The following is a 26,363-nucleotide window of genomic DNA, read 5'->3' as shown; positions in this document are numbered from 1 at the left end:
AAGTAACCTTTTCTACTAGTAGATGGACGAGTTCCCCACCCTGGCCGCAATAGGACCTTATGCTGGACTGCCACTCAGCCACTTACGCATTTGATGGACTCCCACTGAGCCACTTACACTTTCATGGACGCCCACTGAGCCCATCTTGCTTATGCCGACTCAATAGATGGACTTACTTCCCGAACGTTGGGTAAGTAATCAATTCATTTATCAAAACAGCAACCTCGTTGCAAATATAAAATACACCACAGAGCCGGATCCCTCAGGTTTTGAGCGAGTATTTAAATCCCCTTTGAAAGGAAGATCTTAAATATAAAAATGAGTTTTGGGATCCGCTCTAACTTTTAAAATCATTTTGAAGACTCGAAAACATTTTTAAGAATGTTTGGAGTAATACTGATTTAATAAAATAAATCAGTCCCGATATGTTAGAAAATACCTGAATATTATTATTTAAATAATATTCCCATAAGGATAATCCTTATAAAAATAATTGAGGTAGAAGTTTTAAAACTCATACTTGAAATTAATAATAAATAATCAAAGATATACTTATACGAAAGTACGATCTTTATTTGAATAATCGAAAATAAGTTTGATTATCGAAACATTATTCTTTAATAAAATAAAGAATATTATTTAATAAATAAGCGGAGTCATAAGTCCTCGAATGAATATTCAAAATAATATTCATTAAATAAAATAAACGGAGTCATAAGTCCTCGAATGAATATTCAAAATAATATTCATTAAATAAAATAAACGGAGTCATAAGTCCTCGAATGAATATTCAAAATAATATTCATTAAATAAAATAAACAGAGTCATGAGTCCTCGAATGAATATTCAAAATAATATTCATTAAATAAAATAAACAGAGTCATAAGTCCTTGAATGAATATTCAAAATAATATTCATTAATTAAAATAAAGTTATCGAATAAACCTTATTCGATTAATAGTTTTGAAAACTATATATATATATATTATACTCGGGAACATCGACTCCCGGTTTAGCAATATGTTCACCTTTGGGTCCCCTATACTAAGGGTATACGCAACTACTGCTTATCTCTAGCATATGTATTACGCAACTTATAAGCAATTGAATCAACAATTAGATATCAAGATTACGAAACAGACATGCATATATACCATATCACATGCTCCAATATATCGCAAGATTTGCTAATAACCATCATGCATCTATCACAAGATAATGCATATACATATATACATCACAACAACAGTATAACGGGTAGAAAACTTGCCTGAGCTACTGGGGGTGGTAAAAGTCCTGGGATGAGTCTGGTAACCTATAAACAACATATAAGTTGGAATTAAACCAAAGTCGCTTAAGAATCTATACTTTAACCAATTAGACCCAAAGTTCGCTTTCGCGCTTAACGATTCACTTAAGTCGCTCGAGTACCCTCGGCTCCACCATTTTTAATAAATTAACCATTAGGAATTTTAAGACGATTCTTTCGCGAGTACCCTACCAACTGCCTAATCCACTTTACATAATTGTTTCATATTCCAATTAGTCATTTAAGGGCCTTAACCAAGGTTTTAAAGTAAGGCAAAGGGTAATGGTTCCGTCACGAAATGCCGTTACTTAAAACGGTTGTTTCTCCTAAACCGTACATCGGATTTAAGCGAACCACATATCAAAACGAAGCTCGTAACATGAACTATATAATCATGGCAATGGTCAAAACCTAACAGTGAGTTCACAGGTCCTGATGTTAAGAACAAAAGCAGTCTAAGGTAAATCGGGCATTACGACGGCTATGTTTACGCGATTACCAAATTTGTACAACTCCAAATCAATCCACAATCAATCCCACAATCATTACTACAACCAAAATCCATCCATGCTCTACTACAACAGCCCCAACATCTCAAGATTTCCAATTTATACTACTCTCAATCATGAACTAAAAGCTTATACTTAAGTTTCATTAACTATAAACAAGATTCAATCATGCAAATCGCTACAAACCCAACCAAACTTTAAACACACAAGCATCATGCTTCTCATGAACTATATTAATCAAAACCACTCCTAAATATTCAAATTAAAACTAGGGTTTGAAGTTTTATACCTTCCTTGAAGCTTTTAATCTATGAAAGATCCTTGGAATGCCCATGGAAGCCTTTATCTATGCTTAAGCTACCTTGACCTTACAAATAAAATAAAGAATCAAAAATTTGTTCTTGAAAGTTACTATTCACCCTAATCTAAAATGATTTGTTTGAGATAGAAAACCTTTGATTCAAGCACTCAAACTACTTGCTCTTCTTAGTTATGAAATATAGGATCCAAAGGAACAAACCTCTTGAATTATGATTGAGTGGAGCTTGGGTTTGGAAATTTTTCTTCTTGTTTTTCTTCAAAAAACCGTGAGCAAGGAGATGGGGGGAAGAGAAATGAATGTGTTTGCTTGGTTGCTTTGTTTTTGTTGTTAATTAACCTTTTACCATGGTAAAATTTGTGTGGCTTATAATCAACCAACAATTCCTTCCCATTGTGTCATGCTTATGTCATCCTCTTATGTCATCTTCCCACACTTGTCTTCTTCTTGTTGGTGTGATGACATCATCATCACTAACCTCTTTGATTAACTCCTAATTACTTGGCTAATTACTTGGCTAATGATCGCTGATCTGTTATACGGTTCGCTTAACTTTCGTTTTCGTTTATCATTTGAGGGATCATACCCGGGATCTTATTACTTGGGTTCCCTTAACCTTTCTCAATACATTATATTCCTTTTATGATCCTCTCTTATAATCCTTGAATTTAAATCCTTTTTATCCTGTTATCTTATACTCAATTCTTTCGGTATCTGGTGGATTTTCGGGAAAAATCAAAGTATTCGAATTTGGATTCTGACGATCTTTACATACACTTATATACCATATAGAGTACTAATAAGATCTCAGAATAACAATAAAAGAACCCCTACAAAGTGTGGTATGAAAAATTTTCTTATTCAGCATAATCAGCAAAATCACTATTCATAAGGGTTACAAAAAGTCCAAAATTTTGGGGTTATTACATCTCTTATAGTAGTTGCCTTTAAATCCCAACTTTCAGAAAGAGCTAAAAGGAATTTAAGATTAGTATCTTCAAGATCATATTCCTTATCCACCAGTGACAGATCATTCAAGAGTTTGACAAATCTGTCATATAAACCAGTTAATAACTCATCAGGTTTTGAGTCAAAGTGCGCACACTCTTGAGTGAGTATAGTCCTCATGTTCTTCTTAATTGCATCAGCTCCCTGACATCTTGTTTCCAAGGCATCCCATATCTCCTTTGCAGTCTTGCAGTTTATTACCATGTTTGACATGACATTATCAATGGCACTCTGCAGCAAATGCCTTACCTTTGCATCCTTGGCAATAGATGAGATATCTTCAGCTGTATATTCACTTTTCTCATTAGGTACAGTCATTGCTGGCTGATCTGCAACTACAACAGAGAACTTGGTTGGCTTATGTGGTCCTTCATTAATTCTGTCAAGTTATTCTGGATCTGTAGCTTCCATAAACATAGTCATCCTCACTTTCCATATGGGATACTCAGAAGGTTTCAGTATGGGAACCCTAATAGTCTCATATCGATTATGAATTTGAGTTTTTGGAGTTTCTTCAGTTTTGGTGGGCTTGGTTGGAGTTTGTTCTTCTTCAGACATGATTGTTTTGGATCTTTACTGTATATGTGTTAACAGATAGCTCTGATACCACTTGTTAGGTCACACACACTGTAGAAGGGGGTTGAATACAGTGTATACTACAATCAAATTAAATTAAAAACACAAGTATGAAACACAGAATAATCTTATTAATAAAACAGTATTACAATGGAACCGTTCTCTCTCAGTGAAGAATAAATATCACGAGAGTTGCTAGGGTTACAATGAATAATATTCTCGATTAAGATAACACTTATAGTATAAACCCTATGTTGTGTTTATATAGACACACAGTTACAAGATAATCTTCTAATTGATATCGAATATAAGTCTGCATCCTAAAATATATCAATTAGTTATCTTTTCCTCCAAGTCTTATATTCTTCATAGAATTCTTCTCCATGCATATCTCTTCTTGTGTTTGTCTTAATCTTCTTTCCTTCAATCAGCCTCCTTCCTTATCTGAAAGTCTTCTTAAGTCCTGATATTATCTCCTGATGAATATCTTCTGATATCTTAAGTTCTGATAACTTAAGTTTTGATATCTTAAGTTCTGACTTCAGTATAAGTACTGATTTCCAGTTAAGTCCTGATTTGTCCTGTTAGTCAAGATCTGAAAACTAAACACAAATCATTATTAGACATGACATCACAAATATATCTAACATCCATCCCTCAAATAAGGAACATACTTAATCTTCACAACAGACTGTCTTCAATTACTGATGTTCTGCAGATACTGATGAGCATCAAATCCTGATGGCACATCAAATCCTGATGACATCCAAAATAGCCAAATCCTGAACTTCTCCTGATCATTGAGAATCAGCACGTAACAATCTCCCTCAATTTATGCTTAATGTAATGAAGCACAAATTTCATTCTCAATGATACCAAAACCAATTTACAAAATGTACAAGGAATAAGGTTTACTTCAGTATCCTAAGATAACTGACAGTTATTTCCAGAAATTTGTTTAACCTTTCAGAATGGCAGCTCCCTTTTCCATCTTCATTTCTTGACCAGTGTAAGTTCTGTACATAAGAACATACTCACCATTGTATTTGTCTTCTTTGCTCATGACTCTTCTTCTGATACTCTCAAGTATCATAAAAGACCAGTTTCTGGTGACTTTTTCCTCAACTCTGAGAAGATAGTGAATATATTTCACTCTGTCACGGTCTTCATCAAGAGTTGCTGCAATGTAAAGCTTTTCACCTTACCATTTCTCAAGAAGTACAAAATCTCCTCTCTGATATCATTATCATTTATCTTTCTATATACAATCTTCACAGCTTCAACTTTCTCAAGATGTGAAGGAGTAATTCTCTCACCAAGATTGTCAATCGGAGTATCTGTGTCAAGTAAATTAGATCTCAGAGTCTCCATTCTAGAATGGCCAATACCTCATCTAGTATGAGTTTTGATAAGCTTTAACTTTTCATTATGTTCCACCCAAGAAGGTTTCTTGATGGACTTATCAATATCCTCATATTCTGAAATAGAATCCCTAAGTCCTGCTGACACAAATTCAATATGCTTGAATCCTCTAGGATAACTGAATGAATAGATATATTTCCATCTTTTATCCTTCTTACTGAGAGGAGCATACCCCGTAGATAAATCATGAATCTTCCCTTCTGATTTCTGCCATAGCTCTCTCCTTGAATTTAGAATTCTTTGCACATAGATATTACATGCTTGATCAGCTCTCCTTCTGTCAGTTCTTTCTTGTTCATCAACCTCTGAATTATGGGAAACAACTGTTGTATTAAGAACTGATTCATTCAATACTTTGATCACCTTCTCATCAGTATCAAAGTCAGCTTTCAGATTCATAGCATCAGGATCTGCCTTTTTCTCAGGATTTGTGTCTGCTTCAAGAGACACATTTGCATTAGTTACATCAACTTAAGCAATGTCAGCGGTTGATTTCTTCTATCTGGAGACAATCAATTCTTCAGCATCCTCAACTTATTCTTTTACATCATTTCCTTGCACAAGAACAAAATCTTCTCTGAATAGAACATTCAGAAATGCAAAATCAAAGTATTAATCCCTCCTACGTTCATCAAAATTCTTTCTACCATTGTTATTCTTATCTCCTCCATCTCCAGTATACTTGCTCAGCCTTCCTTTTCGAATGAGGAACTCTATTTCATCCTTCAATTGTCTATACTCATCCGTATCATGACCGGCATCCTTGTGAAATCTGCAATTTTTGCTCTTATCTAGCTTGGCAGGATCAGCCTTCAGGGGCTTAGGCCAACGAACACCTCTATCTTTCTCGATTTCCATCAAGATCTGGCTTCTGGAAGCGTTCAACTTAGCATATTCAGTGAACTTTTATCCAGGTCCTCCTTTTTCGGGGTTGAATCAGTATTTTGCTCAGTTCTAGGATACTTATCCTTAGCAATATATTCCAGTTCAGTCTTTCGCTTCTTGCCACCAGCAGACTCGTTATTCACTACCGGTTTCCTCATGCTTTCCTCCACTTTGATGTACTTCTCAGCCCTGTCTTGGAGCTGTAACATGCTTTCAGGGGGGCGCTTGGCTAATGACATCTAGAAGAACTCATCCCTAGTTCCCTGCTACAGTGCTATCATAGCTATCTTGTTATCAAGGTCCGGGACTTTCAAGGCTTCCTTGGTGAAACGGTTCAGATAGTCCCTCAAGGACTCTTTGGCTCCCTGCACATTGCTCATGAGGGATGCTAAACTTTTCTTATGCACTCTCCCACTGATGAATTGATTGATAAAAGCTTGACTTAGATCTCTAAAGGACCCAATAGAATTCGGAGGCAAACGACTATATCATCTTTGAGCCATTCCCGACAGGGTTTGAGGAAAGACCCTACACTTAATAGCGTCGTTCACGAGCGGCAGCAACAGTGCATTAGAAAATGCCCTGACATGATTAGCGGGATCTCCAGTGCCGTCATAAGCTTTGATGGTAGGCATCTTAAACTTCCTTGAGATATGGGCATTCATCATCTCTTCAGTGAATGGTGGAGTGGGATCATCAGGATCTCCTAAGGACAAAAGATCAATTGGATCAACCCTTGGAACAACAACCCTTCTTTGCAGCGGACCATCCAGGTCTATGATTGGAGGGGGGTTTCTCCTCCCCGGAGGTAGTGGGGGTCTTGGGGTCAGGTGCGCCTCCAGGTCACGCTTCAGCCTTTGGATCTCAGCCTCGTGAGCCTTGATTCTCTCCTGCACTTCTTGGGGGTTCGTCCTTCGGGTGCTCCTAGGACGCTGATTACCATCAGGCATCGGCTCTTTACCAGTGCGCCTCCTTCTTGGAGCCACATCATCATCCGAAGATTCGGAGTCTCTCTCAGTGTAAGGCCTAGAGAATTCTTGATCCTCCAGAATAGGAGTCAAACCGCGTATGTAGGGGGCGTCTGCCCTTTCGCTTCACTCCGATTTGCATGTCCACTTCCTCCAACCTCGGGGGTACAGGGGAATCCCATAAGGGGGTTAGTGGTCACAATAGTGGAATACTCATACCCAACGGGTCGAGGATTCATAGGTACATGTAGCTGCTGAAATTGGAAATTCGTCCCTTGAGGAGCCGGGGGATTCGTCCCTTGCAGGGCCAGGGGATTCGTCCCTTGTGGTTGAGGCTCGGTTGCCCCTATTGGGGCTCCTCCATGGGTAGAGACGTAGGATGAGTGTGGGGGTATCTCCACCGTTGACGAAATCGTTTGAGTTGTTCCTGCTGGTGTTCCTTCAGGGGAGCTGTTTCCACTCCGTGTTCTCGCCATGGTTGTTGTTATACTTTCCCACAGACGGGGCCAAATGTTATGGATAAAAACTTAGGGAGTATTAACTGCCGTATTTATTACTAAGGCTTGGGAGCTCAAGGCCTTTAATGGTTTCTCTCGTGTTTCGTAGCTTAACTCTGCCTTTACGAGATGTCTACGTATTTCTGTGAATTAGAGAATCAAACCAAAAAATATAGTTTTGAGAGGAGGGGTGAGACCCCTTATATAGATGTTGGGAGTCCTTGAATTGGAATAGGGTTAGGAGAGTTGTTGAATAAGTCTCAAACTTTGGATAGACTTTAAAGTCCTAAAATGAAGGAATCAGACTTCTTGTTGGTTTAGGTGCCCTATAGGCTATCTTCCATAGAGTTATATTACTGATTGGACTCATTTAATGAGCTGTTAATCCTCCCTATTTATTAATTACGAGATTAATAAATATTCAGGACTATTGGGCCTTCTTTGTTCCATCATGCCTGATCAATCCGTTAACCTTCTTGGGTCTGATCAATATCATACACATGACCTTCTTTAATGGGCCTTGCAGTCTTAGATGTAATTAATGCAACATTAATGACGTAATTAAGGTTTATTTCATCCCCTAACTCCTGGCCACATGAATAACTTACATATTAATCAGTTTTTGACTAGAACATTTCAAGGCGGGGGTTTATTTGGAGGGATTTTCTATAGTGTGCCCAAGGTATACAATAGTCACTATCTCCGATATAAATGGGCTCTTCTTATTGGTGGTTGAATAATAAATGTTAATGGCCCCCTGCATTCACATCAATTCCACCAATAAAAAGTGCCCATTTTTATTGGAGTTAGTGACTAATTTGTGCCATTGGGCACACATTAGAAAGACCGTTATTTATATGTTATATATTATTATAATTCAAACAGGCGCACTCATGTATTACGAGTTGCATCTGACGATGCATTCCAACTTATACTCGACTAGTTGGAAAGTAAATCCAGATTTAAATTTTAAGGAATTATAAGTTTAAATCTGAATGTGTAAACAGCATAGATACCAAACATATAAAAGTTATTTTTTTTATTAGTCGTCTGTTTAAATAATCTCGAATTATTAATATCAACAAGTAATATTTTTTGAATTAAAATAGTTGTATCTTTTAAATAATCCCTTATTATGAATTATTAATATCAACAAGTAATATTTAAAAATATCCTTTGAATTAAAATACTATACATCGTACACTGAATAAGGCACAGATTATGCCATTTAGCATAAATCATAAATTTACCATTTTAAAACCACATATTTACAAGAATACCACCATAATTTGCCGGTAATTTAAGCAAAGCACGAGGGTAAAAATGTACTAGGGTGACATAGGGCCATTTACACCCGTAATATAAAACGATCTGGTGGGAGGGGTCAGTGAAGATTCAAAGCCATTTGAGTAGTCAGTGATCAGCGTCAGCATCTCCGGCAGGTTAAGCAACGATTTCCGGCAATGGTGGTGGCTCAGGGAAAATGGGTTAAGGTTATTTCTTGCTTCTTTTTTAAAAAAAAAAAATTATTTATCAGTTTTATGTAATTCTTGTTTTACCGTTTCTGACTAATTGAATACCAAAGTCTTTTTGCTCTTTGTACTATATCTGCCTGATTTGTGGTCAAAGTTAGATAAATTTTACCGTCAAAAGTCAAACAAGTTAAAATTGTTTCGGAAGGGAGGGAGTATTTATTTAAAATAAATTAAAGAAACACCATAGTAATTTTTTCAACAGACCCTCCCAACTTTGAAAAAATTAGATTACTTTGAGTTGTTACTTTCTAGTAATATGCCTGGTTGTATGTTATACCAATGTCTGATTACGGAGCAAGTGTTATCGGGATCTTATATTAATATTCTGATATCTAGAGTTGTAATTGCGTGGAGCATGGTTTATAATAACTAGAAAGTTGGGATCAATTTTACTGAAGTTCATGAAATGAAAATCGAGAATGGAGGAAAATCACTACTTTTAGAATCCTTGACCATGCCAAAGTTCATCTGTTTAGCAGAATCAAGTTTGAAAGAAAATTAATGATTCCGCAAGTTTAGATGGAATATACTAAGACTTTATTCGAGTACATGACCAATCTCAAGCCTGAGATTTATAAGTAATTTAGTAATTGGACAAGGATGATGTTCCCTTTAACAATGCATCTGAATTTTTCGTCTCCGTCACATAGTTGTATAGTGAATTTGGTAGTTATAACTATTTTATATGAATGTGCCCCTGGTTTATTTATATTGGTAGCATAGTAGCATCATATGTGGGATAATAGCCTAAGAAAAATTGCGTAAAATGATGAAGGATTCCCTGTTGTTAGCTTAACTGTTTAACAATGGTATCTTCATCCTATGCAGCTGGATCAGAAAGGAACTGGTCCTGGAGCAAGAAGTTCACATGCAATTACCATGGTAGGACAAAAGGCCTATGCCTTTGGTGGTGAGTTCAAGCCACGTGTCCCAGTTGATAGCAACTTGTATGTGTTCGATCTCAATGAGCTGACATGGTCGGTGGTAAGTGTGACTGGTGATATCCCTCCTCCACGAGTTGGTGTAACCATGGCATCTATTGGCGACACTATCTATGTTTTTGGTGGTAGGGACTCTACTCACAAGGAGCTTAATGAGCTTTACTCTTTCGACACATCCACAAGCAAGTGGACCTTACTTTCTAGTGGGGATGCTGGTCCACCTCATCGAAGCTATCACTCAATAACCTCAGATGATCGCCATGTTTATGTATTTGGTGGGTGTGGCAATAATGGTCGTCTTAATGATCTATGGGCTTATGATACTGTTGATAAAAAATGGTTAAATTTTCCCTTACCTGGGGAGAATTGCAAAGGCAGAGGTGGGCCTGGGCTGGCTGTAGCCCAAGGGAAGATCTGGGTTGTATATGGTTTCTCAGGTGTGGAGCTTGATGACGTGCATTCGTTTGATCCAGCTAACAAGAAGTGGGTCCAACTAGAGACAAGTGGCGAGAAGCCTACAGCTCGTTCTGTATTTTCAACAGTTGGGATTGGGAAGTTTATATTCATATATGGTGGGGAAGTGGACCCAAGCGATTTAGGCCACTTAGGTGCAGGGAAATTTTCTTCTGAGTTCTTTGCATTAGACACAGAAGCATTGGAGTGGAAGCGCTTGGAGGATGGATCGAATTCCAGTGATCACCCTGGTCCTCGTGGATGGTGCGCCTATGCAGCTGGTCAGCTAGACAACAAAGAGGGATTATTGGTGTATGGTGGCAATTCAGACAGCAACGATCGCCTAGGTGATATTTACTTTTTCACTCCTTGATTGGATGCAGATGGGAAATTAATCTGTGAAGGTTTGCAATGCATATTACTATTAATGATGTTTAGTAGGTTTGATTATGTGGGACATGTTTTTACTCGTGTGAGCAATAAAAGAATATGCACTGTTTGGTTGTATAGTAACTTGATCTACCATATTCCAATCAAACATAATGTGGGAATTTCTGTACTGTTCAATGTAACTTTTGATGTTTGATGAAATATCAAAATATACCAAGTCGCTTTTTAGTTTTAACTAAACAAGGACCATCTTCCCTAAACTGCGGATATAGTCAAGTTGGTGTTGAATAGTAAGTGTTGTGGACGAGCTAGTCAGGTGCCTAGGAGGAGACATGCGGGTTCCTGTGCTAGACCCACAGCAACAGAGCTATGAAAAATATATTGTGCCCTTTAGGTGGATGTCTTATCTCTAGGTGGATTAGAAATCTTTATTTATCTATTTTTCTTAAATTTGATGATACATTAGTATTCATAAGCAAATTAGTAATGTTCTCTGTCATTGTGAGATCAGAGATGTAAATATAACTGTACAAGTTCTTACTTAAGTACTGGTCTTTAATCTTTTTAATTTAATAGGCCTTACCTTAGTCCTCAATCAATCTGGTTCCCGAGTTCCGCGTTGATGCTTGTTGCCTAGTTTCTTAGAACATTAAATATTATTTGCTTGTTGCCTAGATTATTAGAACATTAAATTTATTTAGGGCTGGAAAATTAAGAAGACAAAAAATTATCTCCCACACCCAAGTTCTTTTTCTTGCCAACTACCAATGGACCACACAAGTGCCAAAGTAGGAAAGAATATTTGCTTATTGCTTGATGCCTCCTCTTTTGTCGGAATGGAGAAGTTATGTGTTTAATATCTAAATTGCTGAAAACCAGCTTGTATAGGACCCATGTGTGTTTTAAGTGGAGCTGTATATGAGTGAATCAGCTAAAGACTGCTAGTCCTCACATTCTTGTAACAAATCTAGAATGATACACTGCCATAAAAGTTGTAAGGTGAGACAGTTAAGATCTTTTTAAAGCTAATAAAACACCGACACTATGTCAGAGTTAAATTTTGGTCCCTGTATCATATTCAAAGCAAAATAAAAGAAGAGGATTAAATTCATTCACAAATCATACAGAGGAGCACCAATAGGGATCACTAGCACACAATTCAGACCTGGAAATAATTACAATCAATACCGAAGAAAGCAGCCTTGCCAATAAATTCTGTAAAAAAAAGAGAGGACATATAACAATCATTTTATATCTATTATTATTCCTCATGTGTCACCAGCTCACCCTGTCTGTAATTATCGAAAATCTTTGAAACTCAAAGAGAAACTAGTACACCTATCGACAGTCCCAAAAGTGCTGTCACCATAATTCTGACACCCGCAATACTTGTAGAACTGTTTTCATCACTGGCTGTATCATCTGCTGAATCTTCATCATCTGCAGGCCCTGGCGCCTCTGCTTCCTTGTCATCGTCACTCGTTGAACCTTTCTTACTCTTTGGAGCATCTGTGTTGAACAGCTCCCTAGGTAACAAAACTTTGTCGATCTTGTAAACAGCCAGTGGCTCATCATCTACCAATGTTGCTTTTATACTTGCTGTTACCACTTTAGTCTTTAATGCCACGCCCTCGTCGTCATTTTGTACTGTAAAATTATAACTATTGACCCCCTCAAGTGCCAGGGTATTCATCACACCATTATGTGACCTTAAAGTCCCCATAGAATTGTACTCTGCCACACCATGATATAACAGTATCAACATTTTTCCTTCCTCTGTCAAATTCTTGTACTTGGGCATAAAAGCTTTGAGAACATCATCACTCGGACAAAAAATCGTCAGTCCTCCATCAACAGTCTGAACAAAAGTGTCCATAGCGCCTTCAGAAGTTAACAAGTCTGAAAATGCTTTGCATCCTTTAGCTTTCATGATATCAGTTATATTCACTGATGGTGCAGCTACAGGAGCTTCAGCTTCAGGGGATGTTAGAATCTGACTTATTTGTATCACGGATATGTTGTAAGGCTTTTCTAAAATAGTTTTCACAAAGAAGGATTCAAATTTGGCAGCGTTGTCTTCCTGTGCAAATCCCACACGCCCACCTTTAACATCAGTAATGTTAACATAGCCAGATATTCCTTCTGCCTTGCCAGTGGCTTGAAACATGGTGGCAGTAAGGGTGGAACGGTGTGTGATTTGGTGAAGCTTCTTGCTGCCAAAGTAGTCGGAAAATACATGAAGGGCGAGGACATTCTTGATGGTGAAGATGGAGAGGTGTTTGGAGAGGAGATCAGACATACCTGCATTATCTACAGCGCAAACAGTGATGGTCAGACGACGATTTATCTCAGCTGCAAGATGTGTGATGGTTAGATAATGGTTGAAGGTTGAGAATTCCGGGTGCTTGGCGAGTATGCGTGTGATGTTATGAGCATGGGTGGTGATTGTGGTGGCAAAGAAAAGGGTGAGTAGAAGAGAGAGTGTGATCCCTGAAAGGAACTTCATATTGTGAAGTATGAAAAATTTCAGGGGAAGACAAGGCTTTTTAGCCTCTAGAGCTTAAGGTACTTGTGTTTATATCTTGTTGGAAGATTTGTTAATAATTTATAGGGTTACACTTTATTCATGCATTATTGCTAAATGCTAATAGATAGATAGAAAATGACCCAATATAACAGGAACTTTATGATTCAACTTTAAATTACTGCTGGATAATTAAATTTTTAAAGCACTTTCAACTTATCTTGTTTAACTTATTAAGATGTTTAAGTTGCTTTTAAGTGTTTTTTTTAAGAAGATATGGCTACTTTAATCATAACATTATAGGAAAAATCTGGTTGATTTTTTACCTTTAAATATTGTCGGCACCTTGACTGTCGGTGTCTTCATAGGCTAACACACTGATTAAGTGGTTAAGTGTATGATTAAGAAATGATAACCTGTATGAATAATAATGAAAAATGATATTCCATTTTGTTGTTCATAAGGGGGATGAGATATCAAAATCAGCTTTGAAATTAATTATCCATAAAAATACAATTAAAGTAATAGCGGCAACAGCAATGATATTTTAATAATTATTTTTTGAGGAGTAGATTTATATTGTCAGTGCATCAGTAGGTCCTCTCCCTTTGATTTTTATATTCATGGAAGCCATATGTACAGTCTGTCTGAGTCTAAGTTGTTTTTGGTTTCTTGTGAGTAGAAAAATAACGATGTCTCACCAACACAATTAATGGATAATGATTTTAATAATTACAAAATATGGGAGGACTAATATTACAATATTCAAAAATTTACATAAAAGGGGAGGACTAATATTAATGAATTTAGAAATTAAATTTATAAAATAATTAAAGCTATATTAATTTTCAATAGTAAAATTGTCAAAGAGTTAGGTCTGGACAAAACGTTCATAGTTCTCTAGGTATTGCATCATATGCAACAGAAAGCCTGGAGAAATTTTGGATTAGTTATATTAAACTTAAATTTATAAAGTGATTAAAGCTATGATAATTTTTAATAATAAAATTGTCAAAGAGTTGAAACCCGACAAAACATTCATAATTCTCTAGTTATCATCAACAAAAAGCACTAGAAATTTTGGGTTCAATGTACTGAGATCCCGGTGTAATCTCGGCAAGTCGACAAAGATCAGAATTAGCGCTAAAAGCTCTCTTGGCCTCGTCTCGAACCACCCACACCTGAAGTCGCAAAAAGATTTTAATCATGGTTTAAACTAGTTTTGTGAGTATGGTAAACAAATGCATGTTTACGTTTGAATGGTGAGTTAATATGCCAAATTAGTCGCTTTGAATGGTTCTGTATAAGTTACTTACGAATAAGGACGGGAACTGCTATAAATTTGAAACAAAAAATGTGCTTAGCCATAAGGATGGAAATTGATTTAAGCTTAAAAAACTGATATATGGCCCATGCAGGTCTCGAACCTGCGACCTTCGCGTTATTAGCACGACGCTCTAACCAGCTGAGCTAATAGGCCAGATGATTAGAAAATGATCATCTTGGTATTAATTTCTTATATTACATGCCTTAAGCTATAAATAAAGCGCGAACACGACGGTAAAATCACACCAAAAGATTGAAAACATTACTTTCAAAATTTGGCATTGGCTAAGAATACTGAATCCCAGGTCTAAACTTCGAAACCTAATTTTATTAAAACCTAGTTTGACTCTGAATACGTTAATCAAGTTTTGACCGATAATTTATAAACTCGATTTTATATCCGATTACTCGGAACGATCAGACTAGGGGTCAACAACGATTACTCGGCAGAATTAACTGATTTTTCAAACACGGCTATACGTATATGTACGTACTTTGCCTTGGCAGTTTCTGGTCGGACTGTAATTCTGTAGGTTGTAAAACAAAATACTTACAAACACCAGGATACTACATCACAAGCTTTTGTTTATTTACTCAAATGGATACATACATTTGGAAGTTAAAAAACTACACTACGTATATGTAGAATATTTAAACAAACTTATCACCTAAAGTGGTGTCTAAAAACCAGGAGCCACTACCTGATTTATCTCCACTTCTATCTTTAATAAAACTAAATCTCTAGACCTATTACTGCAACTGCAACAACTAACACGTTTGTTAAAGCTTATTTATTTAACTCTAAATAAATAAACAAAATACAAATATTATTATCTAAAATAAGTTTTAGATTAAATCCCAACAATCTCCCCCTTAATCTAAAACTATTCTATTTGATCAATGAAACTCTGTTACCTTGTTCATCTGACCAGATCATTTTGCCCATTTGGCTACTTCTTCATCAGCCCGTATGGCTTGTATCTAAACTCGTTTGGCTTTCAACTTCTCTGCCCGTTTGGCACTGGAATTTAGCCCGTATGGCTTTTAATACTTAGCTTGTATGGCTTTTAATACTTAGCCCGTCTGACACACTGCAATTTAGCCCGCATGGCTTTTAATACTTAGCCCGTCTGGCCGTTTGTTTTCCCGTCTGACACATTGCTTCTTTGCCCGTCTGACACATTGCTTCTTTGCCCGTATGACATTTCTTATTTTCCCGTATGGCATGTCGTATTGCCCATCTGGCATAGTTGAGTACGTAACTTTTTCGCCCATTATTTTCTCAGATCCGTATCTTGAGTTACCATAACTACCTCTGATGTACCCACCAACACTTGTAGCTCTACCCTAGCGCAATGATAGCTATTTTGACTACTCCCAACCTGAACTTCACCTGCAACATATGCAAATGGATTTACATAGATCCATCAGCTCCACCATTCTCCTATTTTATCATCTGGCACCACTTCCAGACTCACATGTGGGTACCGCTGCAACACCAGTAGAGTCACATGTTACACCACTACTAGGGCCGCCTGAAGCACGTGGGTTTCCTTGTGATGTAGAATTACATCTCCATTTTTGTATACTTCATCAGAGACATGAACATCCTCTTCTAGGATGGTCATTATTCCAGCACAAACTCATTGTCCAACAGTCGGCATCTTTCTTCACACAAACACCACGCATCACAGGACAACAAGATAGTCTAACTCCCTGACTCAATCACATGACCAGGACCTATGTGCTCTGATACCAAGTGTAGGTTGTAAAATAAAATACTTACAAACACCAGGATACATCACAAGCTTTTGTTTATTTACTCAAATGGATACATAAATTTGGAAGTTAAAAAACTACACTACGTATATGTAGAATATTTAAACAAACTTATCACCTAAAGTGGTGTCTAAAAACCAGGAGCCACTACCTGATTTATCTCCATTTCTATCTTTAATAAAACTAAATCTCTAGACCTATTCTTACTGCAACTGCAACAACTAACACGTCTGTTACAACTTATTTATTCAACTCTAAATTAATAAACAAAATACAAATATTATTATCTAAAATAAGTTTTAGATTAAATCCCAACAAATTCTGATCAAGGAATGGAATAGGATGCGTCACATTTATACATAATTAAATGTAAAAAAATTATTAAAAAATTAAACGCTAAGTGTAGGGGCAAAATTACTGGTACATATATACAGTACTAGTAAACGTGATAAAATTATTATACTGTTAAAATATTTGAATAAATATAAAGTGATTGTCAAAGTGTATCTAGGAGGTCTCTCAAATCTTATCGAGGAAGACTTGTAAAGCTTATCAAGGAAGACTTGTAAAGCTTATTGAGGAAGTTTTGTAATACTTAATAAAAAAGATTTGAATAGCTTACTTAGTAAGCCTTGTAAACCAACTACTATAAATAACTCATTTAGCTAATAAAATGAAACATAATTTTTCACTCCATCTTCTATTCTCCTATACTTCCTCTACATTAAACATGACTAATATTTTGAATTCAAGGTTTATAACACGTTATCAGTACGAGTCTCTGCCAACTAAAGTTTTATTCTCGAAAGAGCTACGACTTATTCTGACCAACGAGTCCCTATCAACTAAAACAATTTCATAAAAGAGGTACGTTTTCTTTTCCTCATTTTATTCTAAATATCACTACATATTTATGTTACTGATTGAAATCTATAAAGATGGCTATGCCGTCAAATAATACTATAAAGATGGCTCTGCCGTCAAGTAATACTACTATAAAGATGGCGCTGCCGTCAAGTAATAATCAAAAGTTTTCTGGCCGGCTATGCCGTCGTAACTTTTGTATAAAGTTATTATTTCAACTTGCTTGTTTAAATATTATGTGACATATTATATCTTATTTAAAATCTATTCAGAATGGCGAATCTTGCAAAATTAGAGTTTGTTGCCTTGGATATTTCGGGGAATAATTATTTGTCATGGGTCCTTGATGCAGAATTACACCTTAGTGCTAATGGCCTAAAAGATACTATTGACCCGGAAAAAATCCCAACTGTTGAACAAAATGCAAAAGCGATTATCTTTCTTAGGCATCACATCCACGAAGATCTAAAATCTGAATACCTCACTATCAAAAATCCACTCACCCTTTGGAATAATCTCAAGGATAGATTTGATCACCAGAAACTTGTTCACTTGCCATCTGCCCGATATGACTGGATTAATTTGAGGTTACAAGATTTCAAATCTGTAGCTGAATATAATTCTGCTCTTTTCAAGATAAGCTCAAAATTAATTTTATGTGGTGAAAATATTACTGATGCTGAAATGATTGAAAAGACATTTTCAACCTTTCACCCCAACACTATGATCCTGGCTCAACAATATAGGGAGCGTAATTTCAGAAATATGGCGAGCTGATATCTCTCCTTCTTGTGGCTGAAAAGAATAATGAGTTACTACTGAAAAATCATCAGATACGTCCCACATGCTCTGCCCTAATACCTGAAGTACATAACACGTCATTCCTGAAGAATGAACGTGGGAAAGGGCATAGAGGAGGACGGGGTTATGGACGAAACCGTGGACGTGGAAATTTCCGTGGTCGGTTTCACAATCAATATCATTATGGCCACCTGAAGTGGCAACGTGATGGTTATAACTCTGGCCACCAGAAATGGCAACGTGAAGTGCCAAATAAAAGAAAGGCACCCCAAGAAGGAGAGAACCGAGGCATCTGTCATAGGTGCGGATCTGAGGGGCACTGGCAACGTACTTGTCACACACCCAAACATCTTATTGATCTCTACGAGTCATCCAAAAGGAATAATGGAAAGAGAGTGGAAACCAACTTCGCTAATTATAATCTAGTTAATGAACCAGTCAATAAGGCCTCAAATGAAATAGACACTGGTGCTAATCTTTATTATGGTTTAGATGACTAGACTTCATATGTATTGTCTTGCGTTACTTATTTCCTTTATGTTTTACTTATTTTCATTATGTACTCATTTTATGTACTTGTTTCATGTTGTTGTTCTATGTACTCGGTGTGTTTTTAATAAAGATGTTTTTCGTTTATATATGATAGAGATGGAAGATATATGCATTGTTGACTGCGCAACCACACACACTATTTTACAGAGTCAAAAATACTTCTCACAATTAACTAAAACCAACTCACATGTCTGGACGGTATCGGGTACATCAAATATAATAGAAGGTTTTGGGAAAGCTAGTTTTCTTCTACCAAACAAGACACACATACTCATACAAGAGGCTCTATACTCTAGCAAGTCAACTAGAAACCTACTGAGTTTTAAAGATATCCGTCTTAACGGGTTTCACGTTGAAACTACTAATGAGAATGAAAAAGAATACCTTCTCATCACCTCAAACACCGTTGACAATAAAAGGGTCCTAGAAAAATTCCACTCGGTTTCTTCAGAATTATATGTTACGAGTATACGACTTCTTGAATCTCATATTGTCAACATCCCCAAAGTCATAAACCCAAAACTACTTTCCCTTTGGCACGAAAGACTCGGTCATCCAGGAGTATCTATGATGCGTCGTATCGTTGAAAATTCTGTGGGACATCCTCTTAAAACTCATAAGATAATATCTTAAGATGAACTTCATTATTCAGCATGTTCCTTAGGAAAACTGATTGCCCGACCATCCCCAGTTAAGCTTCAAACCGAGTCCCCGAAATTCTTAAAAAGAATTCAAGGTGACATTTGTGGTCCTATTCATCCATCTTCTGGCCCATTTAGGTACTTTATGGTTTTAATTGATGCGTCAACTAGATGGTCTCATGTATGTCTACTTACAACCCGAAATGCAGCCTTTGCCAAATTACTTGCCCAAATAATTAAACTCCGAGCTCAATTTCCTAACCATCCCATTAAATCAATCCGACTAGATAATGCTGCTGAATTCACATCTGCAACTTTTAATGATTATTGTATGTTAGTAGGAATCTCAGTCGAACACTCGGTGACTCACGTACATACACAAAATGGTTTAGCGGAATCCTTAATTAAAAGACTTCAACTTATTGTCCGTCCTTTACTACTAAGGGCAAAGTTACCTATATCTGTTTGGGGTCATGCAATACTTCATGCTGCAAATATAATTAGAATAAGGCCTTCTGCTTACCACAAACAATCCCCTCAAGAATTAGTTCTTGGTCAAGTACCTAATATATCTCATTTAAAAGTATTTGGTTGTGCTGTGTATGTTCCTATATCACCACCACAAAGAAATAAAATGGGACCTCAAAGAAGAATTGATATATATGTTGGTTTTGATTCTCCGTCTATTATAAGGTATCTGGAACCATTAACTGGTGATGTTTTTACTGCTCGCTATGCTGATTGTCATTTTGATGAATCCATGTTCCCTAAATTAGGGGAAGATAATGATTTGCATAAATTAAATTCCGAAATATCATGGAATGCGTCAGGATTAAATTCTATTGATTCACGTACTAATCAATGTGAATCTGAAGTTCAAAGAATTATTCATATGCAAAATATTGCTAATCAAATGCCGAATGCCTTTAGTGACTCTAGACATATTATAAGGTCACATATACCTGCTATTAATGCTCCGACACGAATTGAAATCCCTACTAAGAAATCAACTCCTGAAGAATTGATTGGTGATTCAAAGCCACGCCAGAAGCGTGGTAGACCTATTGGTGCAAAAGATATTGTACCACGAAAACGAAAATTGATTGAAATTGCCCCAGAAGTGGAAAAAGTTTCTGAAAATACCCCAGAAGTGGTATTGCCTCCTGAAGAGGTTCAAGCCCCTGAAGTGGCTGTAACAAAACTCCCAGACATGGGATTCCCTCAAGAAGAGAATGTTGCCCCAGAAGTGGCACATGCCCCAGAAGTGGCACATGTCCCAGAAGTGGCAAATGCTTCCACAGAAGCAAAGGTGTAATAACCGGGAAAATTATGTAAATATTATATGTTAAATAAATAAATATTATGTGTTTTATAAATTTAAAGTGATTATTGCCATGATATTAGATGTTATAGCTGTTATGTGTGTTTCTGTGCGGGCCAGAAAATTTTTCGGTTGATTAAAATATGTTTAAATTGCAATTATATGAACTTATCTGCAATCGAGACGCGTATTTATTAGCGTCTTTATTAAGATACCTGTTTTATTTGATTTTATGCGCGTTTGAATGTATTTTACGTGTTTTCGGGTTTTTCTAGTAATTTAGGGATCGTTTCTGTATTTCAAAAATCAGTGGACCGGGACCCCACCGGGACATCAAACCCCGCAAAATATGTGTGTTGTATTTTTATAGAATTATTCGTATTTCAAATACCCGGTATTTTTGCATTTTTGAACTATTCGCAATTTTTGGGAAATTTTGATAAAAAAAAAAATTGTAATTATATATATGTTATATTTTAAAAAACATTTCCCTGTAAAGTATTATTTTGGGCGTATAATTTCAGATTACGAAATAAAAAGGTACCGAGTTATGATTTATCGGGAATATTGTTACGTATATAAAAAGCTTACATGTTTATCTGTACAGTTTTATAAAAATAAAAAAATTAACAGATAAAGCTTATCAGTTTCTTCTTATACTGTAAAAATCTCGAAGCTTTGGTTTCAAAGAATCAATCCAAGCAGACGATTCAGCCACCCGTTTCTAGTGATTTTGATTTCGAAATATAGATTGTGATTCCCCGATCGATTTGATACCAAGAACACGAACCAAGGTCCCGTATCTTTCTCGTTCCGTGTTCGTCGGAATCGACGAGAATCAGACTTCTTTATTTCATGAATTTTCGATTGTTTTAATGATTGTATGTTGTAGTAGAGATTATAAGGATGATTTTGGTATAAGGATTGTATAGTTTTGGTTAGGAATTGATGAAACTCGAATTATGCCCTGTTTTTGAAATCAAAGTTTTATATTTGTTATTGATCCTTTGATGTTTATAAGATTATTGATAGTCTGGGTGTGAATTTAGCTTTGGTTTGATACCGAATTCATAAGTTTTGTTGAGTTTTGAGCATAATTGATGTTCACCGGATTTTCGCCGGTTTCCGGTGATGAAACTCGTCGGAATCGACGAGTTGCTTGTTGTTGGTGTTGATTGATGCTTGAATCGTAATTAGGAATGAAATTAAAACTCGTTACGCTGAAAACCGGACTGAATCGAAGGGAAAAGGAGTGTTGTTTAAACCGCCGGAATTTTCCGGGTTGCCGGAATCAACCGCCGGATTCTGGGTTCATAAGAACTCCGGCGGGTCGTTCTTGGTGACCCGTTTAGCTTTTGGATCCGACCCGCATTTGATCTGTTATTTCCAGAAACCCAGACTGAAAACCTGTTCTGATTTAATTTTTTTTTTATTTCAAAATTCATTTTATTATTTTCAAAAATAAAATTTGATTTAATTATTTATAATTTATTTTAGTTAATTATTTATGAATTTAATTAATTGATTAAAAATCAATTAATCAATTAATTTTATTTATAAATAGTTAAATAAATGTAAATTATTTATAATTAATTCAAATAATTCCTAAAAAAATTATTTTTAGGTTTTAAAAATTATATTTTGGTATTTAAAAATCAATTAATATTATTATTAATTGATTTAAATCTATTTATTTCTTATTTTATTCATAACAATTAAACCGTTCGTCCGTTTAATACGAAACGAACGCGTACAGACTCAGAAAAATATTGTGTTTCCAATAAAAATACTTTTGAGACCTAATTTCTTTTATATTGCAATATCATTTGATTTATGCATCAGTTTGAGTCGATATTTGATTGGTAAATGCTAATATTGAACTGATTTTCATTCTGAACGCACTGAGACGTACCCCTTAATGATTTGACTTATGTGTTACATAAAATATGTGAGTACGTGTTATATAAATGCCATGATTACGTGTTACGTGATATACATGCTATCTGTTATAATTTTAAAATGCCATGCTAGTTATAAACGATCGGGTAGATGTCAAGACGTATAGTTACGTCGATTGAGTTTAGTTCTGTCAATTAAGATAGTCCTTTTGTTTATAGAATCGAGTAGCAAGGAGCGCCGTCAAGTGTTAGACGGAGATAGTAGCCAGCAGTTAGAAGCAGAGTTAAAGTAAGAGATTATTGAGCATACCAGGCAAGTACCCCTAACTTCACTTATTGTTCAGGTGACGTTTATTTTGAATTATATTATGCAAGTACCTTTATTTTCATTTATCATTCAATTGATATTGACTCCGAACTTTATTCTTTCGATTCCCATACTATTCTAAGTTCAGAATAGTTAAACGTTTTATGTATTTCGCTATAAATCACTCTATACAGTGGAACATTGAATTGAGATTAGCAAATAACTAATTATTCTAGTTATTTCGCCATCAGTTATTGAGATAACTCCGGACCATATGACATGGGGAGTTGAATAGATAAGGATGTCATTGATCCGACTCCTTTAATCAAAATTGTTTTGTGAATTGATTCTTGGTTAGCACAAGAGACCGAGGCACCGGTCCAGCGTGAGTTATTATACGAAAGTGTAATATCTTGCTAGGCGAATATATGCCTTCTTCATGGATATCCAATAGGTACGGTATGGCTGCGGGATATCGATACCTATATTTACGGTATGGCTGCGGGATACCGGTGTTGTTTCATGACTGATCATCAGGAACAGCATAGTGCATAATTGTGTTTTATTAAACTGTCGCTTAAACTTTAAAGTTTATATCAGCTTCTGATTTTACTCAGATATTGTTATTGTTGTTCATTTACAAACTTTATACTGCTTGCTGAGCATTTCTTTCGCTCATACTTGTTTATCAATCTAATCTTTCAGCTAAGCCAGAGCCAGCTTGAGATCCAGGTTTGGTCAGAAGTCGAGTGTTTGTAAATAGTGGTGGGTATTCCAGGTAGACTGTTTTGGGACGCTTGGATAGTCTAGAGGTTTGTAATAAAATTTGAATAATCTGTAAAACTAATTAGACTTATGGTTTGTAATAACACTTGATTTGTAGTAGTGCCTGTTCCATACTATAACCTGTGATCGGTCCAGTGCAGGTAAAGGGGTCGTATTTATTATATTATTCCGCTGTGATTATTTTATTTTAGTTTATTGGCGAGTGACCCCCAAATCTAGACCCCGGGTTTGGAGGGCGTCACAGGTTGGTATCAGAGCTACAGGTTATGGTCACTGAAACAGGCGTAGGATTGTCATAGATGAGTCATAGGAAGATCACATAAGATAGGCGCGTATATTTAGCTTTTATAGGATTAAATTTAGGATATTGGGCTGGGTTATAGTTAAGTTGTTTAGGTTTCCTGTTTTGCGGTTAGCTTTAGGCCTTGTGTCATTGCCCTTCTATTTTGTTTGGTTAGTTAAGATTTCGAGCAAGGATTTAAAAGGTTTGGATAATTCGGAGTAAATTTTCTTTATGTTATTATTCTCGAGATAATAAGCAGGATTATGTGATAATCATGTCGCTTGTGTTAATATGGTAGCAAGTTTATGATATTTTGGAGAAGAGATAGTGTTTGCGAACTTTAATATGCTAAAGAATTGCTACATATTTGACACAATGCTTGACATATTATTATATATGTTGCTTGTTCTCTTACCAGAATAATGGCTCCAAAGAGAAGGAATAATTCAGGAGAGGGTAGTACCGAGAGCCGTACAGATCCAGCGATTATCCAAATGTTGGGACTGATGCAGCAGCAGATGTTACATCTTACGCAGCAGCAACAACAGCAGCAAGCAACAGCACCACCTGCAGTGACTTTTAAGCAGTTTCAAGCAGTGAAGCCACCTGAGTTCAAGGGAAGTGTTGATCCTGTGGAAGCCAATGCATGGCTCAAGGAAATGGAAAAGGCTTTTGAATTAGTCGGAGCAGGAACGGAACAGAAGACCAAGTTTGCAAGCTACTTTTTGAAGGGCGAGGCGAACTATTGGTGGGAATCCACGCGAGCATTGGAAGGAGGTGAGTTTATAACTTGGGAGAGATTCACAGAGTTGTTCCTGGAGAAGTATTTCCCGAGGTATATGAAGAATCAAATGGAGATTAAGTTCTTGAATCTGACCCAGGGTGATCTTACCGTGGCTGAGTACGAGGCTAAGTTTACTGAGTTAGCAAGGTTCGTGCCAGACCAGGTTGATACAGATGAAAAGAAAGCAAGAAGATTCGAACAGGGATTGAAGTTTTGGATTCAGAACAGAGTGGCCATGTTTGAGTTGACTTCATATGTGGCAGTGGTTCAGAAGGCAATGGTGATTGAGAGTAGGAGTGATATGTCACAGAAAGGAAAGGATGGGAAGAAAAGGAAAATGGAAACCTCAGAGGGAGGTCAGCAGTCAAGTAATTTTCAGGTCCGTTTCAACAAAAGGCCAGGATTTCAGGGTAATAGGAATGTGGGATTCAAGAGACCACAATCAGGAAATGGTGTCAACCGTTTTCAGAATTCAAATCAGCAGAGGTCCAATCGTCCACCAATGCCAGATTGCAAGTTTTGTGGCAGGAAACATTCTGGGATTTGTAAAGCTAATTCTGTGTGCTACAAGTGTAATATGAAGGGACATCATGCCCATGAGTGCCGCAATCAAATACAAGAAGTTACGTGTTTCCGATGTGGGAAGACAGGACATTATGCCAACAACTGCAAAGAGCAAGTACAAAGTGTAAATGTTCCAAGGATTGCAGGACCATCATCTCAAGGTATGCCAAGGATTGAAGGACCACCAGTCAAGAACCAGCCAAAAGCCAGAACATTCAATATGACTATGCAGGATGCTGTTCAGAGTTCTGACGTGGTTGCAGGTACGCTTCCAGTAAACTCCGTCGATGTTAAAGTTCTATTTGATTCTGGAGCTACAAGGTCATTTATTTCTCAAAGTTTTGTCGATAAACTGCATTGTGAAGTTAAATTGTTAGAACCAGCGTTAACGATAGAGTTAGCTAATAAGGACCAAGTTTTTGTCGATCGAGTGTGCCCGAGGTGCGATGTTGAGATAGGAGGACATCATTTCTATGCCGACTTAATACCTTTTAAGTTGGGAGAATTTGATGTTATTTTAGGAATGGATTGGTTGTCAGAAAATAATGCTCAGATTGATTGTAAGAATAGGAAATTAAGACTTCAAACTTTGGATAGTAAGAAGAAGATAATATTTCGAGGAAATAGGCAAGAGAAGAAGTTCTTAGCGATCGCTCAAGTGAAAAAGTTATTGCGTCAGAATTGTGAAGCATATTTGGCCCATGTGGTAGACACCAGTAAAGAAGTTCCAGCACTAGAAGCGATTCCAGTTGTCAACGAATTTTCAGATGTTTTCCCAGATGATCTACCAGGATTACCTCCCGACAGAGAAATTGAATTTGCGATTGATCTAGCACCCGGAACAGAACCAGTTTCTAAAGCCCCGTACCGGATGGCACCAGTGGAAATGAAAGAATTGGCATCTCAGCTGCAAGATCTTTTGGAAAAAGGAGTTATAAGACCCAGTGTATCCCCATGGGGCGCACCAGTACTGTTTGTCAAGAAGAAGGACGGAAGTATGCGGTTGTGTATCGACTATCGAGAACTGAATAAGCTAACCATTAAGAACAAGTATCCGTTACCAAGGATCGATGATTTGTTTGACCAATTGAGAGGCGCTGTATGGTTTTCTAAGATTGATT

At 36.6% G+C, this 26,363-nt stretch overlaps 3 protein-coding genes and 1 non-coding gene across 4 annotated transcripts; 2 read left to right on the top strand and 2 right to left on the bottom strand.

The window, feature by feature from the left end:
- The first annotated feature begins 8,838 nt into the window (after window positions 1-8,838).
- LOC141707039 (thiohydroximate-O-sulfate sulfur/sulfate-lyase (nitrile-forming) NSP5) lies at window positions 8,839-11,055 on the top strand. The gene is made up of 2 exons (XM_074510006.1): window positions 8,839-8,986; window positions 9,857-11,055. The coding sequence occupies exons 1-2, from the start codon at window positions 8,957-8,959 to the stop codon at window positions 10,793-10,795; spliced, it is 969 nt and encodes a 322-aa protein (XP_074366107.1). The 5' UTR covers window positions 8,839-8,956; the 3' UTR covers window positions 10,796-11,055.
- Window positions 11,056-11,901: 846 nt separating this feature from the next.
- Window positions 11,902-13,403, bottom strand: LOC141707038 (fasciclin-like arabinogalactan protein 2). The gene has a single exon (XM_074510005.1). The coding sequence runs from the start codon at window positions 13,316-13,318 to the stop codon at window positions 12,131-12,133; it is 1,188 nt and encodes a 395-aa protein (XP_074366106.1). The 5' UTR covers window positions 13,319-13,403; the 3' UTR covers window positions 11,902-12,130.
- A 1,339-nt stretch (window positions 13,404-14,742) lies between these two features.
- On the bottom strand, window positions 14,743-14,816 carry TRNAI-AAU (transfer RNA isoleucine (anticodon AAU)). Its single transcript has one exon. It is a non-coding gene; the product is annotated as a tRNA-Ile (tRNA).
- A 2,563-nt stretch (window positions 14,817-17,379) lies between these two features.
- LOC141685882 (uncharacterized) lies at window positions 17,380-18,606 on the top strand. The gene is made up of 3 exons (XM_074490961.1): window positions 17,380-17,471; window positions 17,578-18,073; window positions 18,196-18,606. The coding sequence occupies exons 1-3, from the start codon at window positions 17,380-17,382 to the stop codon at window positions 18,604-18,606; spliced, it is 999 nt and encodes a 332-aa protein (XP_074347062.1).
- Window positions 18,607-26,363: the final 7,757 nt, after the last annotated feature.

Source organism: Apium graveolens, chromosome 2 (assembly GCF_009905375.1).
Source record: "Apium graveolens cultivar Ventura chromosome 2, ASM990537v1, whole genome shotgun sequence".
Classification (NCBI taxonomy): domain Eukaryota; kingdom Viridiplantae; phylum Streptophyta; class Magnoliopsida; order Apiales; family Apiaceae; genus Apium; species Apium graveolens.
This window is presented reverse-complemented; position numbering and strand designations above follow the sequence as displayed.

Coding starts and splice junctions, on each gene's coding strand:
- LOC141707039 (XM_074510006.1), top strand. CDS start 8,957: ATGGTGGTGGCTCAGGGAAAATGGGTTAAG. Junction 8,987..9,856: donor CTCAGGGAAAATGGGTTAAG/GTTATTTCTTGC, acceptor CATCCTATGCAG/CTGGATCAGAAAGGAACTGG.
- LOC141707038 (XM_074510005.1), bottom strand. CDS start 13,318: ATGAAGTTCCTTTCAGGGATCACACTCTCTCTTCTACTCACCCTTTTC.
- LOC141685882 (XM_074490961.1), top strand. CDS start 17,380: ATGGCTATGCCGTCAAATAATACTATAAAGATGGCTCTGCCGTCAAGT. Junction 17,472..17,577: donor CCGTCAAGTAATAATCAAAA/GTTTTCTGGCCG, acceptor AAATCTATTCAG/AATGGCGAATCTTGCAAAAT. Junction 18,074..18,195: donor AGCGTAATTTCAGAAATATG/GCGAGCTGATAT, acceptor TCATTCCTGAAG/AATGAACGTGGGAAAGGGCA.